The 20,650-nt window shown below is 40.3% G+C and overlaps 1 protein-coding gene across 19 annotated transcripts in view; it reads left to right on the top strand.

Annotated features, from left to right (window-relative positions):
- The window catches only part of MACF1 (microtubule actin crosslinking factor 1), a 323,887-nt gene that overhangs the window by 81,285 nt on the left and 221,952 nt on the right, over positions 1–20,650 (top strand). For 2 of the 19 annotated variants that reach the window (XM_070260387.1, XM_070260386.1), the window contains exon 1: positions 20,095–20,539. The exons of 16 other annotated variants lie outside the window; for them this stretch is intronic. In XM_070260387.1, coding sequence (XP_070116488.1) covers positions 20,431–20,539 — 109 coding nt within the window. In that variant the 5' untranslated portion in view covers positions 20,095–20,430. Of the gene's footprint in view, positions 1–20,065; positions 20,540–20,650 lie in introns of those variants that run through there. One more of the 19 variants, XM_070260389.1, reaches the window with a different exon arrangement.

Below are 20,650 nucleotides of genomic sequence, written 5' to 3'. Positions count from 1 at the left end.
TGTCCTTACTGGATTCCCTTGTAGGGGCTTTCAGCTGCCCAGACACCCCCATGTCTTTACTCGGCACATTCCGGCAGTCTTAAAGCCCTGGCTCTCAGGAGTGACATTCTGGTCTGGCATCTCACTCATGGAATCCCTTCATGAGCCATGGCCACGGCATGAATTAGGTGTCTGATTGGAAAGATAACGGAACAGGTGGCCTGTGAGCTTAATATAAAACTTTTGGCTTGGTAAAGTAGTTTCGGAACCTTATGATTATTGAAAGTTTCCTTCTGCTTTCTGGTCAGCTTTAGCTATCTTTTTTTTTTTTTTTTTTTTTTTAAGGAAGATTAACCCTGAGCTAACATCTGCTGCCAATCCTCCTCTTTTTGCTGAGGAAGACTGGCCCTGAGCTAACATCCATGCCCATCTTCCTCTACTTCATATGTAGGATGCCTGCCACAGCATGACTTGATAAGCAGTGCATAGGTCCGTACCCAGGATCTGAACTGGCGAACCCCAAGCCGCCAAAGCGAAACATGCGAACTTAACCGCTGCACTACTGGGCCGGCCCCTTTAGCCGTCTTTTGATGGTCTCTTTAGTTCCCTTCTAGGGTTTTCTAGGACCATGCTGGAGGCTGTCAGAATATAAGGAGTTAAACCACAGTGAACTTGTGGAGAATGATTAAACAGTGATTAAGTGATATTTTAACTTCTGTTTACAGGGGAGAAATGGAAATCATCGGGAAAAAAATTTGTTTATAGTTTTGACTGAAGTCACCTTATCTTTGCTGACCAGGGCTGCTTGCCCTTATTCAGTTTCATTTTTAACTGCAAGGTGAACTCCACGCCCCGCCCGCCCCCTTTTTTGTTTTTTACTGATGTCTGTGTTTGGTCACATTTCTCTCCCTCTCCCTCTTCCCCTCTCTCTCCCACCTCCACCTTGGCCTTTCCCCTCCCTCCCCCATATTGCTTTAATTGGTCTAGGAAAACCAGTTACACACAGAACAGAGTTGGGATGGGACTCGGCTGCCCTTCTGTGTCTTCTGTTCCTTGAAGGCCTTAGGATGAAGCACAGATAGGAGATTTGGGATATTTGGAAGGCCGTTGGACTAGTGGAAAAAGCACCAGATAGGGAATTGAAGATGCCTAGGTTTGAATCCCAGTTCTGTTACTTATTAGCTGTGTGATCTTGGACAAGTTACTTAATATCTGTTAAATCTCAGTTTCCTGTTCTGTAAAATGGGGGTGATAATCCCTACCTGAAAGAGTAGGAATTAGAGAGGATTAGAGTTATGTATGTAAAGATCATTGCCTGGCACACACAGTAGGCATTTCATTATGTTTGAAAGTGGGAGCTTTGCTCTGTGATTGAAGAGGTCAGAGTTGGTGACAGGGTTTAGATTGCCTTTGGTTAGCTTTTTACACACTTAACTATGGGATGTTAATTGTATCGTTTATACATTACAGTACAATGTTACGCCATTCTTCGCCTTTATTCCAGTCTAGTAAGTGTAGTAGCAACCCAAAAGAGAGCTGGGGAGGACCTTTAGCACCCTGTAGTCTCTCTCACCCCCCACAGCCACTCTAAATAAACAAATTTTAGTAAAAAGTGTTTGTTATATAAATGCAGCATTGAGACTTATTATGATTGCTTCTCTTCCAATCAGATTGCTACATTCAAGTCCATTTTATATAAAATTTCTGGTTCCCTACTCTGGTACTGATGCAAAGATTTATTCCTCTCGGGAATGATTTGTGGCCACTTTATATAAAAGAAGATGTAAGATAGTTTCTGAGCACTTTTTATTTTTCATATTTGAGGCATTTGTGATAGATTATGGATCATGTTATTCCATCCTCTTCCTTTACTAAAGTGGAATGTGCCAAGGCCAGTGAAGCCTGGCAGATCACAGGGCCTTTGCTGTTCCTCTCAGGCTTAGTTTTGCTTGGCTGAGTCTCTGATCTTAGCTCTTAGAGTGCTCAGCTGTTTTAGAAACTTTGTGTCAAAATCATAATGTGTTGCTTTGTAATATGAAAGATAACTTTGTGGCTTTATAATCAGTATATTTTAGCATATTCTTTCTTTTTGGGAGGGGTCCTCAAAATCAAGTGTCTCCAGTGTGCTAAGTATTTGATAGAGCATAAGGAAATTTAAATATTTTTGTCTGAAAGTATCTGAAAACAGTGGCTCAGATTGCTTTTTATTCTGTATGTTCATGAATTGGAAGACTTAATATTGTTAAGATGGCAATACTCCCTAAATTGATCTACAGATACAGTGCAACCCTTAGCCAAAATCCCTGCTGGATTTTATTGCAGATTTTATTGCAGAAATTGACAGAGCTGATTCTAAAATTCATATGGAAATGCAAGGGACCCCTAATAGCCAAAATAATCTTGAAAAAGAAGAACAAAATTGGAGGACTCACATTTCCCAATTTGAAAACTTACTACAAAGCTATAGTAATCAAGACAGTGTGGTAATGGCATAAGAATAGACATACAGACCAATGGAACAGAGAGTCCAAAAATAAGCCCTTCCATTTATGGTCAATTGATTTTTGACAAAGGTGCCAAGACAATTCAATGCAGAAAGAATTGTCTTCGCAACAAATTATACTGGGACAACTGGATATCCATATACAAAAGAGTGAAGTTGAACCCTGATCTCACACCATATATGAAAGTTAATTCAAAGTCGCTCAAGGACCTATGTGTAAGAGTTAAAACTAGAAAACTATTAGAAGAAAACTTAGGAATAAATTTTTGTGACCTTGGATTAAGCAATGTTTTCTTGGATATGGCCCCAAAAGCACAAGGGACAAAAGAAAAGAAAAAAATAGATAAATTGGACTTGATCAAAAGTAAATACTTTTGTGCTTCAAAGGACGCTATTAGAAAGTGAAAAAACACCCCACAGAATGGGAAAAAATATTTGCAAATCATATATCTAATAAAGGACTTCTAAGTCCCTTATTTTAAATATGACTAAAATATAGAAAGGACTCTTAGAACTTAACAGTAAAAAGACAACTCAGTCAAAAAATGGGCAAAGTATTTGAATAGACATTTCTCCAGAGAAGATATACCAAATGGTCAATAAACACGGGAAAAGATGCTTAACATCATTAGTCATTAGGGAAATGCAAATCAAAACCTCAGTGAGATTCCACTTCATATCTACTAGAATGGCTACTGCAATCAAAAAGAAACAACGAGGATGTGGAGAAATTGGAACCCTCATACACTGCTGGTGGGAATATGAAATGGTGCAGCCACTTTGGAAAACAATTTGGTGGATCTTCAGGTTAAAGATAGAGTTGCCACATGACCTAGCAATTCCACTAAGTATAAATCTAAGAGAAACGAAAACATATATCCACACAAAATGTGAATGCAAATACTCATAGCAACATTATTCATAATAGCTCAAAAGTGGAAACAACTCAAATATCCATCAACTGATGAATGGATATAAACAAAATTTGGCATATCAATACAATGGAATATTTTCAGCAATAAAAAAGAATGAAGTGCTAATTGATGCTAACATGGATCAAACTTGGAAATATTATGCTAAATGAAAGAAGCCAACTTGAAAATGTTATGCTAAGTGAAAGAAGCCAGACCCAAAAGACCACATACTGTATGATTCCATTATATAGAATAGTCAAATCCATAGAGACAATAAGTAGATTAGTGGTTGCCAGGGGCTGGGGGAGGGTGGAATGGGAAATGATTGCTAATGGATATAGTGTTTCTTTTGGGGGTTATGAAATGTTCTCAAATTACATGGTGGTGACGGTTGTACAATTCTGTGAATATACTAAGATCCATTGAATTGTACACTTTAAAAGGGTGAATTGTATGGTATGTGAATAAATTCAATAAAGCTGTTGTCAAAAAAATTAGGGTGATTTGTATGTATGAATAGCATTTTGTCAGTTTGTACTTCACCCCTTAGCCCTGCCACCATGAATCTTAAAGTTAGAACATCACCGTTAGGAGCACTGGGCAGGTTACTGTTGCCTGAAAGCCTCAAGGTGAGAAATTTAGGTTTGCAGTCACTTGAGGAGAGCAGTTGATGGCACTTTACGTTAGGAACCAAACTTTTTAAGGTGAATAAAACTTTCCAAGTTTTAAGTGTGACTCTCTGCGTCCTACCTTACTTCTTATTTATCCTCTCAACTGTGTTTCCCACTGGAATAGATAGTTTATGTTTTGGGTCCCAGGCCCCATTCCCAGCTCCACCAAGAGCCTCACTTGTTTCATTTCTTACATTTTTTCTCCAGGCTGTCGATCTTGCTCTGAGGCATTCTTTCCTGGGAGGTGTGGAGATAGTAGCTGGAGGAGCCGCTGGGTGGCACCCTACCCCAAGAAGACTGACTAAAGAGAATGACTTGCCTGGAAGAGGCTTAGGCTGGTGTTGGCAGGAAGAGATGACTCATTTTTCATCAAAGGAATTTCAAAGAAAATATAATGACAGGATGATGTCAGAGGAGCAGGTGGAGACAGGAACCTTGATTGTGGCGCTGGAGGGAGGTGTTGAATAGTGTGGTTGACTAGGCAGTCAGAATGATTGACTGGCATAGATCACAAGAAACATCACCTGTTTTTCAGTTCCTTTCTCATGAGCCCTGGTGTGGGCAGTGCTGTTCATGTGCCTTCAGAGCATGTGGTCAAGTCTGTGCCTGTCTTGGGTGTACTGTGTTTGTTTCATGAGACATCTCATGACATCTTGTGCCAGTCATGGACTTCTTTCACACGCAGTGTGGTGTGTATGGGTTCCTGCACTCTGTGCATCAGCTCTATGGCTAGCAGGACCCATCTCTTGAAATTCAACCTCACATGCTCATTGTGGCTCAAAGTGTGGCTTTACCCCTGATATTTTAGACACAGGAACTTGCCTAGATATCAGAAGGTCAAATCTCAGAGACTTTACCTTATTGCCAAAAGTACTCTGGTTCCCTCCAGTGTTTTGGCAAGAGCTGGATCTTTGCTCTAACCTCAGTTAAGTTTTTTTTCCTTTGAGTTGAGGGCCCTCCATGGTATGGCTGAAGCTGATAAGTGATACACTTATAGTTAGGAGGAAGGATAGATAAGTTTTGATATTTTTTCATATTGCAAAGCAATAAAGTTGGTTAGATATTCTGACTCCCATTTATATTAAGATTGTAAGAGAGTACTCCTGGTCACCACGGTGCCATAGCACCTGCCAGAGTCTGTGTGACTATGAGATTGAAGACTAAATCAGCAATTTACAAAAAATACAAGAGAGGGTATTTACTGCTAGTACTCTGCCTCAGGGTTCAGGTCTCCCAAGGAATATCTGGGGAGAGAGGGCTTAGCAATATCAGTTGCTACTTTTGTTCTTTATGAATTGTTCATTTGAAAGTGGCATGGAGTTAGGGACTTTTAGGTAGCATAAGACACTGCCAAGAAGTAGAAGATACTGCATCTCTTTAAGATATATCATAAACGAGAAGAAAGGTTAAAAAAAACAACCCACCTGAAATTGGAAAGGAAGGGAGGGAAGCTTTACTTATTCCTTGGCACTGTCTGCAGCTGTTGCGTCCTTCGGCTGATCATGAATTCTGTTTTTGGACAGTACTACCAGGTACACTGTGGGACTAAAACTGATCTTTTGAGTAGGGTAAGAAGAACATGAATCAGGAGGAACCGAGTCAGATAGCTTGTTTCTTAGAGAAGGGTGCTGGACTTCCTGGGCCCCGGTTAGCAATATTCCTCCTCCCTGCTGGTTGTGCTTCTCCCTGTCTCTCTCCATGAAATAACAAATCGTTAGAAAAGACTTTTAACCTGAAGTGCCTAAGGACCCAGGGAAAAATGTTCCCTAGGGTGGATTTGATTTGAGAACCCCCTGAGGGTAATCTATGATGACACTGTTTCAGAAGTCACTACCCTACTCAGTGAGTCCGATGAGTCTGAGCAGAAGCAGCAATCTTGACCTGAACATGTTCTTTATACCTGCCCCATAATATATACAGATCCTCTCTCCCTTTGGTTCTGAGCTAACGGCCTTTAGTCATGAGGTTGAGCAGTGGTAAGGGAGAAGTATTTTGACATCTCAATTAACCTGAATGTTAAGAGAATCCACGTAGGGGCTGGGATTCCAAACATCTCTGCGATTTTTTTGGTGGGGGAGAAAAGGACTCCTATAGGAGCTCATTTTCACCTATCGGATAAAATCCAAACTCATCTTGTCATTTGAGACCTTCCATGATCTGGCCCAACTTTCTATAAAATTATTGTTATCAAAATTATTCTTAGTTTAAAAGGTCAAATATTACTATGAAGCTTATAACAAAAGTAATCTCCTGTCCTGTCGCTCCTCACCTCTGAGAACTGCTTCCAGGTCATTTAGCTGTTACTTTCAGTATTTTCTCTACATTTCTTAAATAGACCCTTGCACCAGTGATTCTTGATTTTTCAGTTTGAGACATCATCTGTTGACATTCTACTATAGAAAATTAGAGTTTAGTTCTTTGATCCCTGCCCACTTAACACACACACTTCCCCTTCCCTCTTCTTCCCATTGTCACACATTATTATGATTGCACAGTATTCAGTTTGTAGGTTATTATGATTATATAAATATTGTATATATAAATATATAAATATATAAAAGCTGAGCCACATAATATTCTATAATTACATTTCCTTTCTTGACCAATTTTTAACTTTTTCCTGGAATTAATAATTGTCCTATTTTATCATCTGTTTACTGTTTTATGTACCTATCTCCATGTTCTCCCACGGAACTCTAAGATAACTCTCAGTATGTTGAAACATACCAAATAATCTTTTGGTTCAGTGTATTCTTTGGAGACACCCCCCTAGGAGCTTTCTGTTCTCCAACTCAAGGCTTTGGTAAAGCTGTCATCCTGGGACTTCCCTTCACTATCATACTGGGAAGTTCCTTCACCTCTTTTCTGTACTGGATCTCATGCTGTCATTTTTCTTGATTTACTCCATCTCTTTGTTGGGATATATCTTAGGGTAGCTTCCTGAGAAAGGAAATATTTTACCTCCTGAGAGGTAAATATTTTTGAGACTTTGCTTATCTGAAAATGTCTTTATTCTACTTTTCACTTGATTAAGAGTTTGGGTATAGAGTTTTAGGTTGCAAATGACTTTCCACCAGAATTTTGAAGGCTTTCTTCCTTCTGGCTTCTAGTGTTGCTGTTGGGAAGTCTAATGCCATTCTGGTTCCTGACTTTTCTTTCCTGTGACCTGTTTTCTTTTCAAGAGCTTTTGGGATTTTATTTTTATCCCTGGTGTTCTAAAATACTATGATGATGTGCATCGGTGAGGATATTTTTTAATTTGCTGAGCTTAGTTCTCTATGGGTCTTTTTTATTTGTAAGCATGGCTTTCATTTATTAGTTCTTTGAAAATTTCCTCTCTTCTATTTTTCTCTTTTTGGTGCTTCTATTAGTTGCACTTCTTTCATTGATCCTCTCCCCCTCCCCCTTATATTTTTCTATCTCTTTTTGTTCTAATTTTTGATAAAGATCCTCAGCTCTGTCTTCCAACTCTAATTTAGATTTATTTATTTTTGCTATCATATTTATTTCTAAGCTTTTTTTCCTTATTCTCTTAAATGTTCCTTTTTTGTACTACTTGTTCTTGTTTTATAGCAATATTGCCTTTTAGGGCTTTCTGAGGATATTAATTATAGTTCCTTCCCGCCCCAGTGTTTTCCTCTGCTTCCAATATTGTCTCTGTTTTCAGCTCCTTCTGTTCATTTTGGCTCCTGTCTTTCATGTTAGAGACTCTCTTAAAATGTTTGATGGTTTTTTTGGTGATCTTTGTATTTAGAGTTAGCCCCTGAAAAAACTGATTGGAAGCCTAAAAAGCTGATTGGTGGGATTTGTTGACTGGTGTGCTCTTAATGAATCACCAGGTGGAGAGGTCCGTTGCCACAGAGAGGAATTGTCAGTCTCCTGTCTGGGGCCTGTTAAGCCTGGAAGCCAGAGCTCTGGGCTTGCCAAGCAGGGCAGTGGGTTAGCAGGGAGAGACTTGTTGTTCATTATGTTAAATTTCACTCAATACCCCTGGTTTTGGTGAGTCACCTCACTTCTGACCTCATGTGGGCCTGAAGACTTGCAACTAGTCTTGTTTTCAGCCTCACCCTGCAGCTTTCCTTCCCTCAGCCTTCAGAGGTACCTGGTGTTTCCAATTCCTGAGCCTTTCTGGAGTCCTGCAGCACAGTTTACCTTGTTTCTTATTGTTCCCCATTCGCTGCAGTCACTTAGCAGAAAGAGAAAGCTGAAGTTTAAATTAATGACCATTTATCTATCTCCCCTCCAATTTTATCAAACTTTTGTTGATATTTTTTTGCTTTTCTGTGAGTTTGTGCCATTTTATTCCTTGACTGTCATTTTTCTGAAGTTTCAGAAAGGAATGGAGATAAATGTGCATGTGAAGTCTGCCACATGTAACCTAAAGTTGGCAGAAGTGAATCTTTCCAACTTCTCTCTCTCTGTCTCTCTCTCTCTTTTGAATACACAGACTCCATGTTCTAGCTTCACTTGTACTTTCTTTTTACCATTTTCTTGTTCATGTCTCCTCCTGGAATGTCTACTCTTCTCATTTCAGACCGCCGAAATCCTACACATTGTTCCAGGCCCAGTTTATAGGCCTCATTTGTGGAAACCTTTTTTTAAAAAAATCAGCTGGAAATGGCCGTTCCATTGACTGAGTTCCCAAAGTTCTGTTCACTGAATTCTTGTGGTCTTGCTACCCTCATGACACAGCATATACTGCCCTACGCTGTAATTATTTATACACATACCACTTCCCTAGTTAGATTGTAAGCTCTTAAAGGATAATATAAGACTGGCTTTGTAGATTTTTGGTTATTGATAGCGATTAACATAGAACCCAGGCAACTAAATATTACACAGAACCACAGAATTTTAGAGCTGGAAAAGAATTTAGAGATCTAGAATGTCAACTAATTTTATGAATGAATAAACAGATTCAGTATGATTAAATGATCCTAGAGTCATATAATAAGCTAGGGACAGAACTGGAGCTATAACCTCTTTGTCTAGTTCCCAAACTGCTAAATGTAGTGATAAAACCTGATACATGCTTAATTAAATATTCTGGTTGATCCAAGGTTAACCAGAGGGCACTTTTTGTCTCATTCTTGTTGAAAATTTTTGTGCATATCTTTTTGATCCTAGTGATTAGGTAATTTTGTCATAGGTAATTTCTTTTTTTTTTCATTCTTTTTGATAAGTCAGGATCTTGAATATTCTGGGTTTTGTCAAAAACCGAGCTAGATAATAGTTTTCTTCTAAGGCATCCAGGACCCGTGGGTTATAGGTAAAAAAAATATCTGCAATTGTACTGAAAGTGTCCTGATTTCAAGAAAATTTTTTAAAATCAGTGATATTATGTATTTGGGGTGAATCTTTTTCTTTTTCAGTAGTAGAGTGCAGACCTAATTTAGTTGGGTCCTAGTTAAAGTCTTGCTATTTGACAATTCATCGAGGATTATTGCTCCAAGTATCTTTAAAGTAAATTATCTATGTCAAAGATCCTCCTTCATCTCCCTGGGCTGTTTAGCTCTTGGCAGTCATTTCTAGAATGTTTGAGATAGCTCCATAGATTCATGTCTGAGGGGTTAGAAGCTCTAGGAATATCTGTTGAGAGAAGCTTGAACTATAACTATTGTCTGTTTAGGATTTGTTCAATATTGAGAGTGCCAGTCACTCATCAAAAAAGCCAGATGCCATTCTTTTCCTTATGCCCTACTTTGGGCACTTGAGGGTGGATGGGCAGGTACTTAAGAGGCTGCCCTTCCCCTGAGATTTGGTTTTCATCAGGGCTTTGCTTTCACAATATGAGGCAGTATGATAGCAGATGGTCTCACACTGGGGCTGACTTGCAGTCTCCCCTGGGTAGAGCTGCTGCTAGACAAGCTGTCTATGGTGGCATGAACCATAACTGACCTCTAGGCTGGGTTGGGCTCTGCCTCATGCCCATCACTTTTGGTTTTATCCAAAATAGAAGCTGTGGTCCCCAGATTTTAGAGAGTAAGGATTTATTGTACTCATTAGTGTTTTTGCCTTTGCCTGGCTGCCACCTGGCTGTCATTAGAGGAAATTCACTATAGCTCTAAGTCCTTGCAGGGTGCTAAGAGGAACTGTCCCTGATTCCAGGATGGGGAAAACTGTTACCCAGATTTCCTTTTATGACTTGTTAAGTCAGAGGCAGCCGGGAGGATGCATTACTCACCAGGCACACGTAGTGGCCCTGACTGCTGGCAGGGAGTCTGGGCTGAGCTGAGAGTGAGTCAGCTCAAGGAATGGAAAAATTGCAGGGTGGTAGGGGGTAGGAGTTGTGTGCCAGTACCTGCTCTTCTCTGCCTGCTCTTTTCTCTATAAGGACTCATCACAAAGCTATGAATACTGGGGATCCAGTTGGGGCAGCCAGTAAACCAACCAACTTTGTGGCGATGATATTTCCCGTGAAAGAAATGAGCTGACTGGACTTAGCGTTGCTGTCTTCTATGTTATGGATGTAAATGGGTTTTGAGGCAAGCTTGAGCTTGCATAATGAAGTTCTGTGTGTGAGACTTTTACTAGAATAAAAGCAATCACAGAATCTCTTTGTCTTGGTTATTAAACTCAGTCTTCTGTATCTATCTTTGTCCAGTAGGGGTCACTGGGGGATTAAACTCTAAATGAGAGAGACTCTCTCTAATCCTATGATAGACCAATCAGATTCCTTGTCTTTATTGTGGCTTCATTGTACATTGAGTACTATCTATTTTTTTTGTGTTGGAACAGAAGCAAAAGATATGAACTTGTGTTAAGAACTTTGTGGATCTGTTGAATATTTGAAGAATATATTGTTCCAAATGCTAGGTGAAGCAAGAAACCAAGGCTGAGATGGAATTAGTTTTATGAGTAAGACTTGAAGAGCAATTAAAAAAAAAAAAAGAAAGATGACGGGAGGAAAACTGTTCATTAAGCGTCTGATGTGTACCTATGTCCTTTACATATATTCCTTATTTATATCTTGACAACAATTCTGAGAAACAGGCATTTTTGCATTTTTATAAAACATTGTACATATTAGGACCCCGAAGTTTAGAAATATTAAGTGGCTTCCCTAGGGTCACGTAATTAGGAGGTGATACCACCAGGGGAGATCCTGTTAGGCATGTTTCATGTGACTTTGGTCCTTGGACCTGGTAAGGGGTAGTGAGAGCAGAAGGTTTTATTAGAAGGTAAACATCCTGGTGGTAGACTCTCCAGAGGAAGACTAAAATGATTCTTGTGTTGTGGGTTAGGGTTCAGAGCAGGCTCCAAGCGTCGCAGGTGGAAAGAAGCTGACAAGTCTGTCGTTGTCTTCAGGTGGCAAGTTCTTCCTCTTGTTCATTTAGGGCTACTACCAGGATCAGAACTAACTCACACAGATCTAAAAATAGCTTGGTTTCCATGGATAGATAGTTTCAGTTGGTCTCTCTTCCTACCTCTTATCTTGGCCTGGACTCTTCTTCTGAGCCTTGACTGTAGCTACCTATTGGCATTCTCCAGCCTGCCAGGTTACCTCGTCGTCGCTGAGCTCCTGACCCCTTTGTCAGCTGCATGCCCATTCCGCACTCTTGTATTCAGGGTGTCTCAGGAAAACTGAAGTTGATCACATGTTTCTTAGCCAGACCACACTAAGAGACATTTCCCATTGAGACCATTTTTTGTTTTTATTTGGAAAAGCATTTTAAAAATGCATTTAGGCTGGATATGAGTAAGACGCTAACTCTCCTTCACTGTGCACTCACTGGGGATGAGAGATATTTCTGGACAAAAATAACAAGCTTGGCAAAATTCAGAAGCAATCCTCATAGACAAGCCTTCTTTTCCTTGTATCTTCTTTCTCCATTTATTTAAGATACTGACTACCAGAGTATCCTGGAAAAAGTTTAACATCTAGATCTTATTATTTTATTAGGAGAAATGGTCAGAACCCCAAAGAGAGGGATTATTTAAAATGGTAGTATGGATATTAAGGTTGACTAAATATTTTTGTCTTTTGCCTTTTTGAAGCAATGCCGTTAAAACCTAATTTGATTTATTCATTGAGTTGGTGGCTTAGAGCTGTTAAATGCCACAAACTTTACCTTGATTTACCTCCTTGTGTGGGCCACTGAAAATGCAGGGCATAAATGCTCTAGTGTAGTAACAAAAATAGCAATAGTTAACATTAATGAGTTAATGTTTGATTTTTTTTAATAGTTAATAATGAATGCTTACTGTGTGCCAAATAGTCCGTGCATTTTCTCACTATAACACTGCAAAGGGGTAATATTATTATTCCCATTTTACAGATGAGGAAACTGAGGATTAAAGAGATTAGTGATTGGTTCAGAGACACAGCTAGTGAAGTCAGAATTTGAATCTGTTTGGCTAACAGATTATGTTTAGAGTTGTGGGCAGAGAGAGAGAGAAAAAAAATGAGTGGGGCTTTGGTTAAGAGTGAGTTTTCTAAGTGCTACATCACAGCATCTCCCACTTTCTGCCTTTACTCTTTTACTTTCCATTTTCTTTCTCAAGGATAAGAGCCTCAATTGCTGAGTGGGACAAGAAGGCCACCCAGAGTTTGGATGTTGGGCAGAATCCATAAGTGGAAAGATTTCTAGAATTGGAATTTCTTTTTTTTTTTTTTTTTTTTAAGATTTTATTTTTCCTTTTTCTCCCAAAGCCCCCAGGTACATAGTTGTGTATTTTTAGTTGCGGGTCCTTCTAGTTGTGGCATGTGGGATGCCGCCTCAGCATGGCTTGATGAGCGGTGCCGTGTCCGCACCCAGGGTTCAAACCAGCAAAACCCTGGGCTGCCGCAGCAGAGCGAGTGAACCTAACCACTTGGCCATGGGGCTGGCCCCTAGAATTGGAATTTCTGAATCAATAAATTGACTTCTTCCCAGCGCTAAGAAAAAGCAAAACTTAGTTTGTGTTCTTGGAGTCACTTTTTTCCTTAAACTCCCAGGTGAATCTGGAAGTTCACTGTTAAAAGTGGTTTGGCTCCTTTGTTAGTGTATGTTAGCTGCTGGCCCTATCTAGAGGAGCATATTGAGTTATTCCTGCCGTAAGATGTAGTTTTCCAGGCACTTGCTTTCTGGCGCATGTTTTTTTTTGTGGTCAAAATAGATGCATTCCCAGGAAATGCTTATATTTTGGGAATCTTCATGGCTTATTGGACCCAGTTTGGCTCTTTCTAGTTTGTTCCCCCTTTATACTCCTGGCTCTCACACTGCTCTTCAGACCCTCTTGTTCATTAATTGATTGATTGATTCACTCATTTTACAAATATTTAGTGACAAGATTTTATATGAGAGAGCAGACATTCATCTAGCTTCAAAAACTTTAGTGAAGGAATAAAAATATGCACACAACTATATTATAAAGTAGAGAGTGCTAAATATCGGGAGAGAGAAACAGAGAAAGTATAATGTAAGCTCAAGGGAGGGAGAAGTTTATACCTAACTAGGATGGAGGGAATCACCAGGGAAAATTCTGTCTAAGTATTGGCTTAAATGGGTCCATAGGAGTGGGATTTTGATGTGTGGAGATGGGAAAGAAGTACATTCCAGGGTAAATGAGGGAAATCTTGTAAAGCCAGAGAGTTTTGGACTTAGATTGAAAGTTTTAGAATGAAATTACAAGTGAACACGTATTGAGCATTTAAGATATACCGGTCATTATGCATGCTTCAGGGAGATTAATCTCATAATGAATGAGGACAGGATTGGCCGGTTGGAGACTGGGATTAGGTAAATTAGATTAGGTAATTTAGGTGGTAGATTAGGTAAATTATCAGTTCGCTAGTTTTGTACAGTGTGAGCAGTATTCAGACGTCTTTGTGGTCAAGTGTAGTTCGTTTGCTGCTCATCCAGATAATTATAAGAATAGCCAACATTTATTGAGCACATATTGTGTGCCAGGCACTATCTAAACACCTTAAATGCCTTAACTCGTTTTACTCCTCACTGCATCTCTATGAGATGGCTACTAATATCATCATTTTACAGTTGAGGAAATTGAGGTTCCAGGAAGTTAATTAAGTAACTTGCCCAAAGGTGCTAATGTAACATATGATAGAGTGTGGATTTGAACCCATGCAGTCTGGCTTCAGATTGGGCTTGTAATTACCATGCTGCTAAAATGCTCATGGCATTTAGGTTATTGAGCAAGAAATTTGGAGATTTTCCTAACTTTGTTGTATTCAGTAAAACCTGGGTATGCAGAAAATTCTTTGTAGCCATTCTGAGCCTTTGCATGTTTATTGTTTCAGTACCATATTGCTAAACCTTTGAGACGGGGAGTCACAGATGTCTCCTAATTAGCTTCTGTGAAGCCCACGTCTTCTGCCTATCTGTAGTTAGATGCCCTCTGGACTCACGAGTGGAGACAGATGACAAGAGCTCAGGGCCAGGCTTTGATGCCTACATCCTGCCAGTCCCAGAAGCCCAAAGTTTCTAGTTCTAGCAGTCATATGCAAATCTCTCTACCAAACTTTTTTTTTAAGATTTTACTTTTCCTTTTTCTCCCCAAAGTCCCCCCGGTACATAGTTGTATATTTTTAGTTGTGGGTCCTTCTGGTTGTGGCATGTGGGATGCTGCCTCAGCATGGCTTGATGAGTGGTGCCATGTTCGCACCCAAGATCCGAACTGGCGAAACCCTGGGCTGCCGCAGCGGAGTGCACGAACTTAACTACTTGGCCACGGGGCCGGCCCCTCTCTACCAAACTTTTAATCTCAAGTGCATTTGTTGTTTTAAAAAAAGTCTTCTCTCTTTGTAAGCATTATTTTTCTAGATTTCAGTCTTTTAATCATGATGGATCTTAAGTTTTTAAGTCTGTATCTGCTGAAGTAATGATGCTGGTGGATGTCAGTTATTTTGAGACCAAGGATAACTCCATGGCAGTTTGAATAAAACATACAGTCTCCCTTCTCACAAGCTTGTTTTCATCTCAGTCACAGATATTAAAGTGATTCTGGGGTGTTGCCTTGTTTTGAGATTTCTTGTGGGTAATGGTTGTGGGTGACCCTCCTAAATTCTTGTGAGTGAAGTAATCTTAAAGAGAAGCAGGTCTAAAATCTTAATGAAGTTCCAAGTCTTGCTTCTACAAGACTTGTTTGATGATTTAGGTCCCTGCCCATTGGCTGTTAGCAAAGGATATCCTGGGGGGTGCTAAATATGACTTTAAATGGCTCATTCTTTGTGTAATAAATGATCTCTAAAAAGAAAACTAGGCAATCCCTCCTGCCAGCCTCTAACCACTTCCTGTAAATGACAGTACACAGATCCATCTTAGTTTTGCTGAGTGAAAAATTAATTTTATTTTCACAAAGGCAGTTACCCTCCTTTTCTTTCTTCCTTCAAATATACGTACATACATACATGTACACAAAGACTGGAAACAGACTTTTTCCTGTCAAATGTAGAAAAATGGTGTATCCAAAGTATAGTATGTCATCTTATAAAGATCTTATGAAGAGTAAATTACTTTGAATACCTTTCATTGTCCTCTTCAATAAGGGTAGATGAAGAATGTATCTTGATATTTGAGCACTTTGGACTTTTTTTCCTTCAAATTTCTTAGGTACTTTTGAATGGCACAAGCATGATATATTATTATCTATTTAAGACAGTTTTGCGATGGCTTCTGGTAGCAAAATAAGGCAGAGAAATGGCTTTCACTTTGGGAAATGAAAATATGGTGAAGATATTTATAAGCTTGCAAAAAAAGAGTCATACAATGGTGACATAGACTGCACTACCACTGTCACATTTAGTGTCAAAGTCGAGATTCTCTCCTTAGGAATAGGTAGAGCTGTTGACAGGCGATGGCACACTTCTCACTTTGGAGGCGCTCTTGAGCTGTTAACGATTAAAGACGGCAGACTCGCTTGGAAGGGAAGCTAACATAATGCTCCATATATTTTAATTGAATGAATGAATGAAGTGCTCTGTTTCCCAAGAGAGCCCTGCTCCAGAGGAAGCTCTGGCTTAACTTCCACTGGATTGTACCATCAGTTTTCCCTCTCTAGTGCTTATTCCCTTCAGCAAACATGATTACATTTTACATGTCAAGGAAAATTCCTTTTTTTTAATAAATGACATTTTATTTATTTATTTTTTTGAGGAAGATTAGCCCTGAGCTAACATCTGCCACCAATCCTCCTCTCTTTGCTGAGGAAGATTGGCCCTGAGCTAACATCTGTGCCCGTCTTTCTCTACTTTATATGTGGGATACCTGCCCCAGCATGGCTTAATAAGTGGTTTGTAGGTCCACGCCCAGGATCCGAACCTGCAAACCCCGGGCCGCCGAAGTAAGCATGCAAACCTAACGGCTACACCACTGGGCCAGCCTGAAGAAAAATTCTCTTTTGACCCTACATTCCTCTCTCTGCTCCCTTTTACAGCAAAATTCCTTGAAAGAGTTGTTTTACTTGTCACTGATTCCTCTCCTCCTGTTCTCTCTTGAATCACTCTGGTCAGGCCTCTTCTCCACCATGCTGTCAAAACCACCCTTGTTAAAGTCAGACAGCGACCTCCACATTGCCAAATTCAATAGTCAATTCTCAACCCTCATCATGACGCATTAACAGCTTTAACATGGTTAATTACTACTTAACACACTTCCTTCACCTGGCTTCTGGGGCAGCATGCCCTTTTGGTTCTCTTCCTAATCCACTGGCTTCTCTTTTTTCAGTCTCTTTTGGTGATTCTTCTTCTTCCCTATGTAATGTTGGAGGATTTCCTGGGCCTATCCTTGAACTTGAGCTCTTCTTTCTCTGTTAACCCCCTTAGTGATCTCATCCAGTTTCCTGGCTTTAAAACTCCAGTCCAGGTCTCTCCCTGAACTCTAGATTCATATATTCAATTGTATATTCAAAGTTCTGCTAGAATGTCTACTAGGCATTTCAAACCTAATATGTACAAAAGGGAATTCCTACCCACCCCCCAAAAAACCAAACAACTACAACCACCAACAAACCGTAAACCCTCTGCTTCACTGGCAGTCTTCCCCATCTCAGGAAATAGCTATTCTGTTCTTTCAGTTTCCCAGGTCAGAAACCTTGAAGCCACTCTTGACTCTATTCTTTCCCTCCTCCCTCCACATCCAGTCTATCAGCAAATCCTGATGACTCTTTCTTTATAATTTATCCAGCATACCACCACATCTCACCATCTCTACCACCACACCCTGGTCATAGATATTATCATTTCTCAGCTACCAATTTTCACTTGGATTATTGTAATGACATTATAATTAGTTTCCCTGCTCCTGCTCTTGCCTTTCGATAGTCTGTTCTCAATATAGCAGCAAGAGTGGTCCTTTTAAAATCTGAATTAAATCATGTCACTCTCTCACACAAAACCCTCCAAAGGTTTCCCATTTCACTTGGAATAAAAGCCAAAGTCTTGGGTCTGGCCTGGTGGCATAGTGGGTAAGTTCACACACTCTGCTTCCGTAGCCCAAGGTTTGCAGATTTGGATCCCAGGTGCAGACCTACACACTGCTCATCAAGCCATCTGTGGCTGCATCCCACATACAAAATAGAGGAAGACTGACACAGATGTTAGCTCAGGGCCAATCTTCTTCACCAAAAAAAAGAGCCGAAGTCTTTACAAATGGCCTATACAGCCATAGGTGATCTGACTTGCCTCTCTGGCCTCATCTCCTGACACACCCCTTCTTTCTTTCAGCTCTGATCATTCTAGTTTCCTCAATGTTACCTGAACACACCAAACATACTTCTGCCTCAGGGACTTCGTGCTTGCTCTTTTCTTTGTTTGGCTTGTCCTTTCTCTGGATAGCCATATGGCTTTTTTGTTCATATGCTTTAGGTCTCTGCATAAATGTCATCTTGTTAGAGAAGCCTTCCCTGACCATCCTATACATAAAACTGTAAACTTTCCCTCACTGGCACTCCCTTCTTCTCTTCATTTCCTTTAGTATTCTCCATAGCGTTTATGTAACAAACCATATATTTATCTGTTTGTTATATTCTATCTTCCCCTACTGATATATAAGCCCTGTGAGAGCAAGGTCTTTGTTTTGTTCACTGCTGTGTCCCCGGTACCTAGAACAGGGCCTGGCACATGGATGAAATGTAGGTCAGCACAAAATTGTAGATGATCTAGATGCCAGATTACAATGTTCATATTATACTGGTTCTCCCATCAAGGGCCCTTTATTATCCTTTTTGTTAGTAGATTGGTCAAATCTAAAACACCTCTCTTTTATTTTTTAAAAAACCCTAATTTTATAGATATTAAAGCAATTTGCATTTTTAAAGCTTATTTGTGAGACTATAGCATATTTATATACCATAGTATAAAAGACACCATGGAAATAAAGAGCTAGTTTGGTAGAGAGGTGAGGCTATAACCCTTCCCTGAGTGAAGGATGCTGGGCATCGCAGAGTACGTAGTTATGCTCTTGGCTCTTGGGTTCTCTGTGTTATGTTGTATGTCCACACTTCATTTTGTAAAATATCTCTTCACGGAACAGCAGATGAGGAGAGGGGCAGTGGTACTATGAGACCTTTGCATATTCAACTTGAATCGTGCAAACTTCTTTACAGCCTTTAAATAAAAGGGTTTGTTAGATTTATTGAAGTATAATTTATATATAGTAAAACTCACCCTTTGGGTCTACAATCCAGTAAGTTTTGACAACTGTATACAGTCGTGGGACCGTCACCTCAATTAGCATTTAGAACTTCATCACTCCCGAAAGTTCCTTTGTAGTCAATTCCATTCTCTCACCTCCACCCCCTGGCAACCACTTATCTGATTTCTGTCCCTGTAGTGTTGCTTTTGTAGAACATCAAATAAATGGAATCATATAGTATGTAGCCTTTTTTTTTTCTTTTGGGTGAGGAAGATTCTCCCTAAGCTAACATAACTGTGCCAGTCTTCCTCTACTTTGTATGTGGGTCACCACCACAGCATGGCTCTATGAGCAGTATGTAGGTATGCCTGGGATCCGAACCCACAAACCTGGGGCCTCTGAAGCAGAGTGTGCAAACTTAACCACTATGCCACTGGGCCGGCCTCCAGCATGTAGCCTTTTGTGTTTGGCTTCTTTCATGTAGCATGTGCGTTTGAGATTCTTTCATGCTATTGTATGTATCAGTAGTTTGTGCTTTTTTTATTGCTGTGTTATAGTCCATTGTGTGGATGCACCACAATTTGTTCATTAGTTTAGCAGTTGATGGACATTGGGTTGTTTCCAGTTTTTAATTATTTTGAATAAAGCTGCTATAAACATTCACTTACAAGTCTTTGTGTGGACATGTCTTCATTTTTCTTGGGTAAATACCTAGGAGTGATATTGCTTGGTCATCTGGTATGTATGTGCTTAACTTTGTAAGAAACTGCCAAACTAGAGTGATTGTGCCAATTTACACCTCCAACAGCAGTGTATGAGAGTTCCAATTGCTACACCTCCTTGCCCAGACTTGATATTATCAGTCTTTTTAATTTTAGTCATTCTAGTAGGTGTGTAGTGGTAAAGTGTTTTCACTTGCTGCTATAACATCCATATCAAGTTTTCATTTGCAAGCAAGCCTTAGTTTTGTGGAAAGCATTGTTTTCTGCTGTGATTGCATGTCCTCATGTCCCCTTGGGCAGCTAGTGGAAATCAGGTGGAGTTTTCATCTCTTAAGACACACTCATGAAACAGTTTTGTTCTCCTTGCTCATCCTCATTGTGCCTTGATGTCAGGTCTGTTTCATGCAGCTTTCTCTGTCTGTGTTCCTCTCTGTAGTGATGTTCAGGTCCCTTGCCTCTTCCTCCTGGGCTGCGGGTGTGGACAGGTAGCCCTCTGACTGTACCAGGATGATTGTGGATGCTTATACATCCTTATGTACTTTGCCTCCTCCCTGAAAGTGGTTCCCTAGTACTTCTGTGACTTTTTTCTTTTGGCTTCATCCTGAAGTCTGGCGTTACAACCAGGCTGGGAATGAAAAGTTGAGTGTGACGTCCTCTGATAGCCACCCTCCCTTCTTGCAGAAGAGTCTGAGGTTTGTTTGTTTAAGCTGAACAGAGGATGCCAAAGATAGAGTTTGAGTCAGCTCAGCACTAGCTTAGGGGCTCCTTTTCATTCTCCTGGTTCCTCCTTCCTTTTCCCCTCCCCCTCTAGCCAGTTGTTTCCTGGGCTTTGTTTGAGATACACTGTACGATTTTAGTCCCCGTCTACTACTGCCTGCTGAAAAACAGTTAGTGGTGAGATGGAGGAGAAGCTGCCAGGAAGTTTCTGACACCACTGAGCTGCCGGCCTCTGCCTCTGTGCTGATAGTACAGGACAGCAGTAACCTCAGGAGAAAGGCATTCAGAGGCCTGCGCAGAGCTGTGGGCTGTGGCTAACTCAGGGGAGGAGAAAGGACAGGCCTGGAAATGCCTCTCTTAGATTCATCTTATTTGCCACCAACCATCTTTATTTTGACTCACGTTCTTGGAATCGCTGGTGTTCTATACTGGAAGAGATGTGCCAGAAGCAAAGCAGGTAACTGGTGCCCCCTTATTCTTCTGATCTGCTGTGGGGGTTTTGAGGGTGGAGTAAGTGACGGAGGTCTTCCCAGTTGCTTTCCTTAAAGGGCCAGTACAGCCTCTCAGC

Source organism: Equus caballus, chromosome 2 (genome assembly GCF_041296265.1).
Source record: "Equus caballus isolate H_3958 breed thoroughbred chromosome 2, TB-T2T, whole genome shotgun sequence".
Lineage (NCBI taxonomy): Eukaryota > Metazoa > Chordata > Mammalia > Perissodactyla > Equidae > Equus > Equus caballus.
The sequence above is the reverse complement of the archived record's forward strand: the minus strand, read 5'-3'. Positions and strand labels throughout refer to the sequence as shown.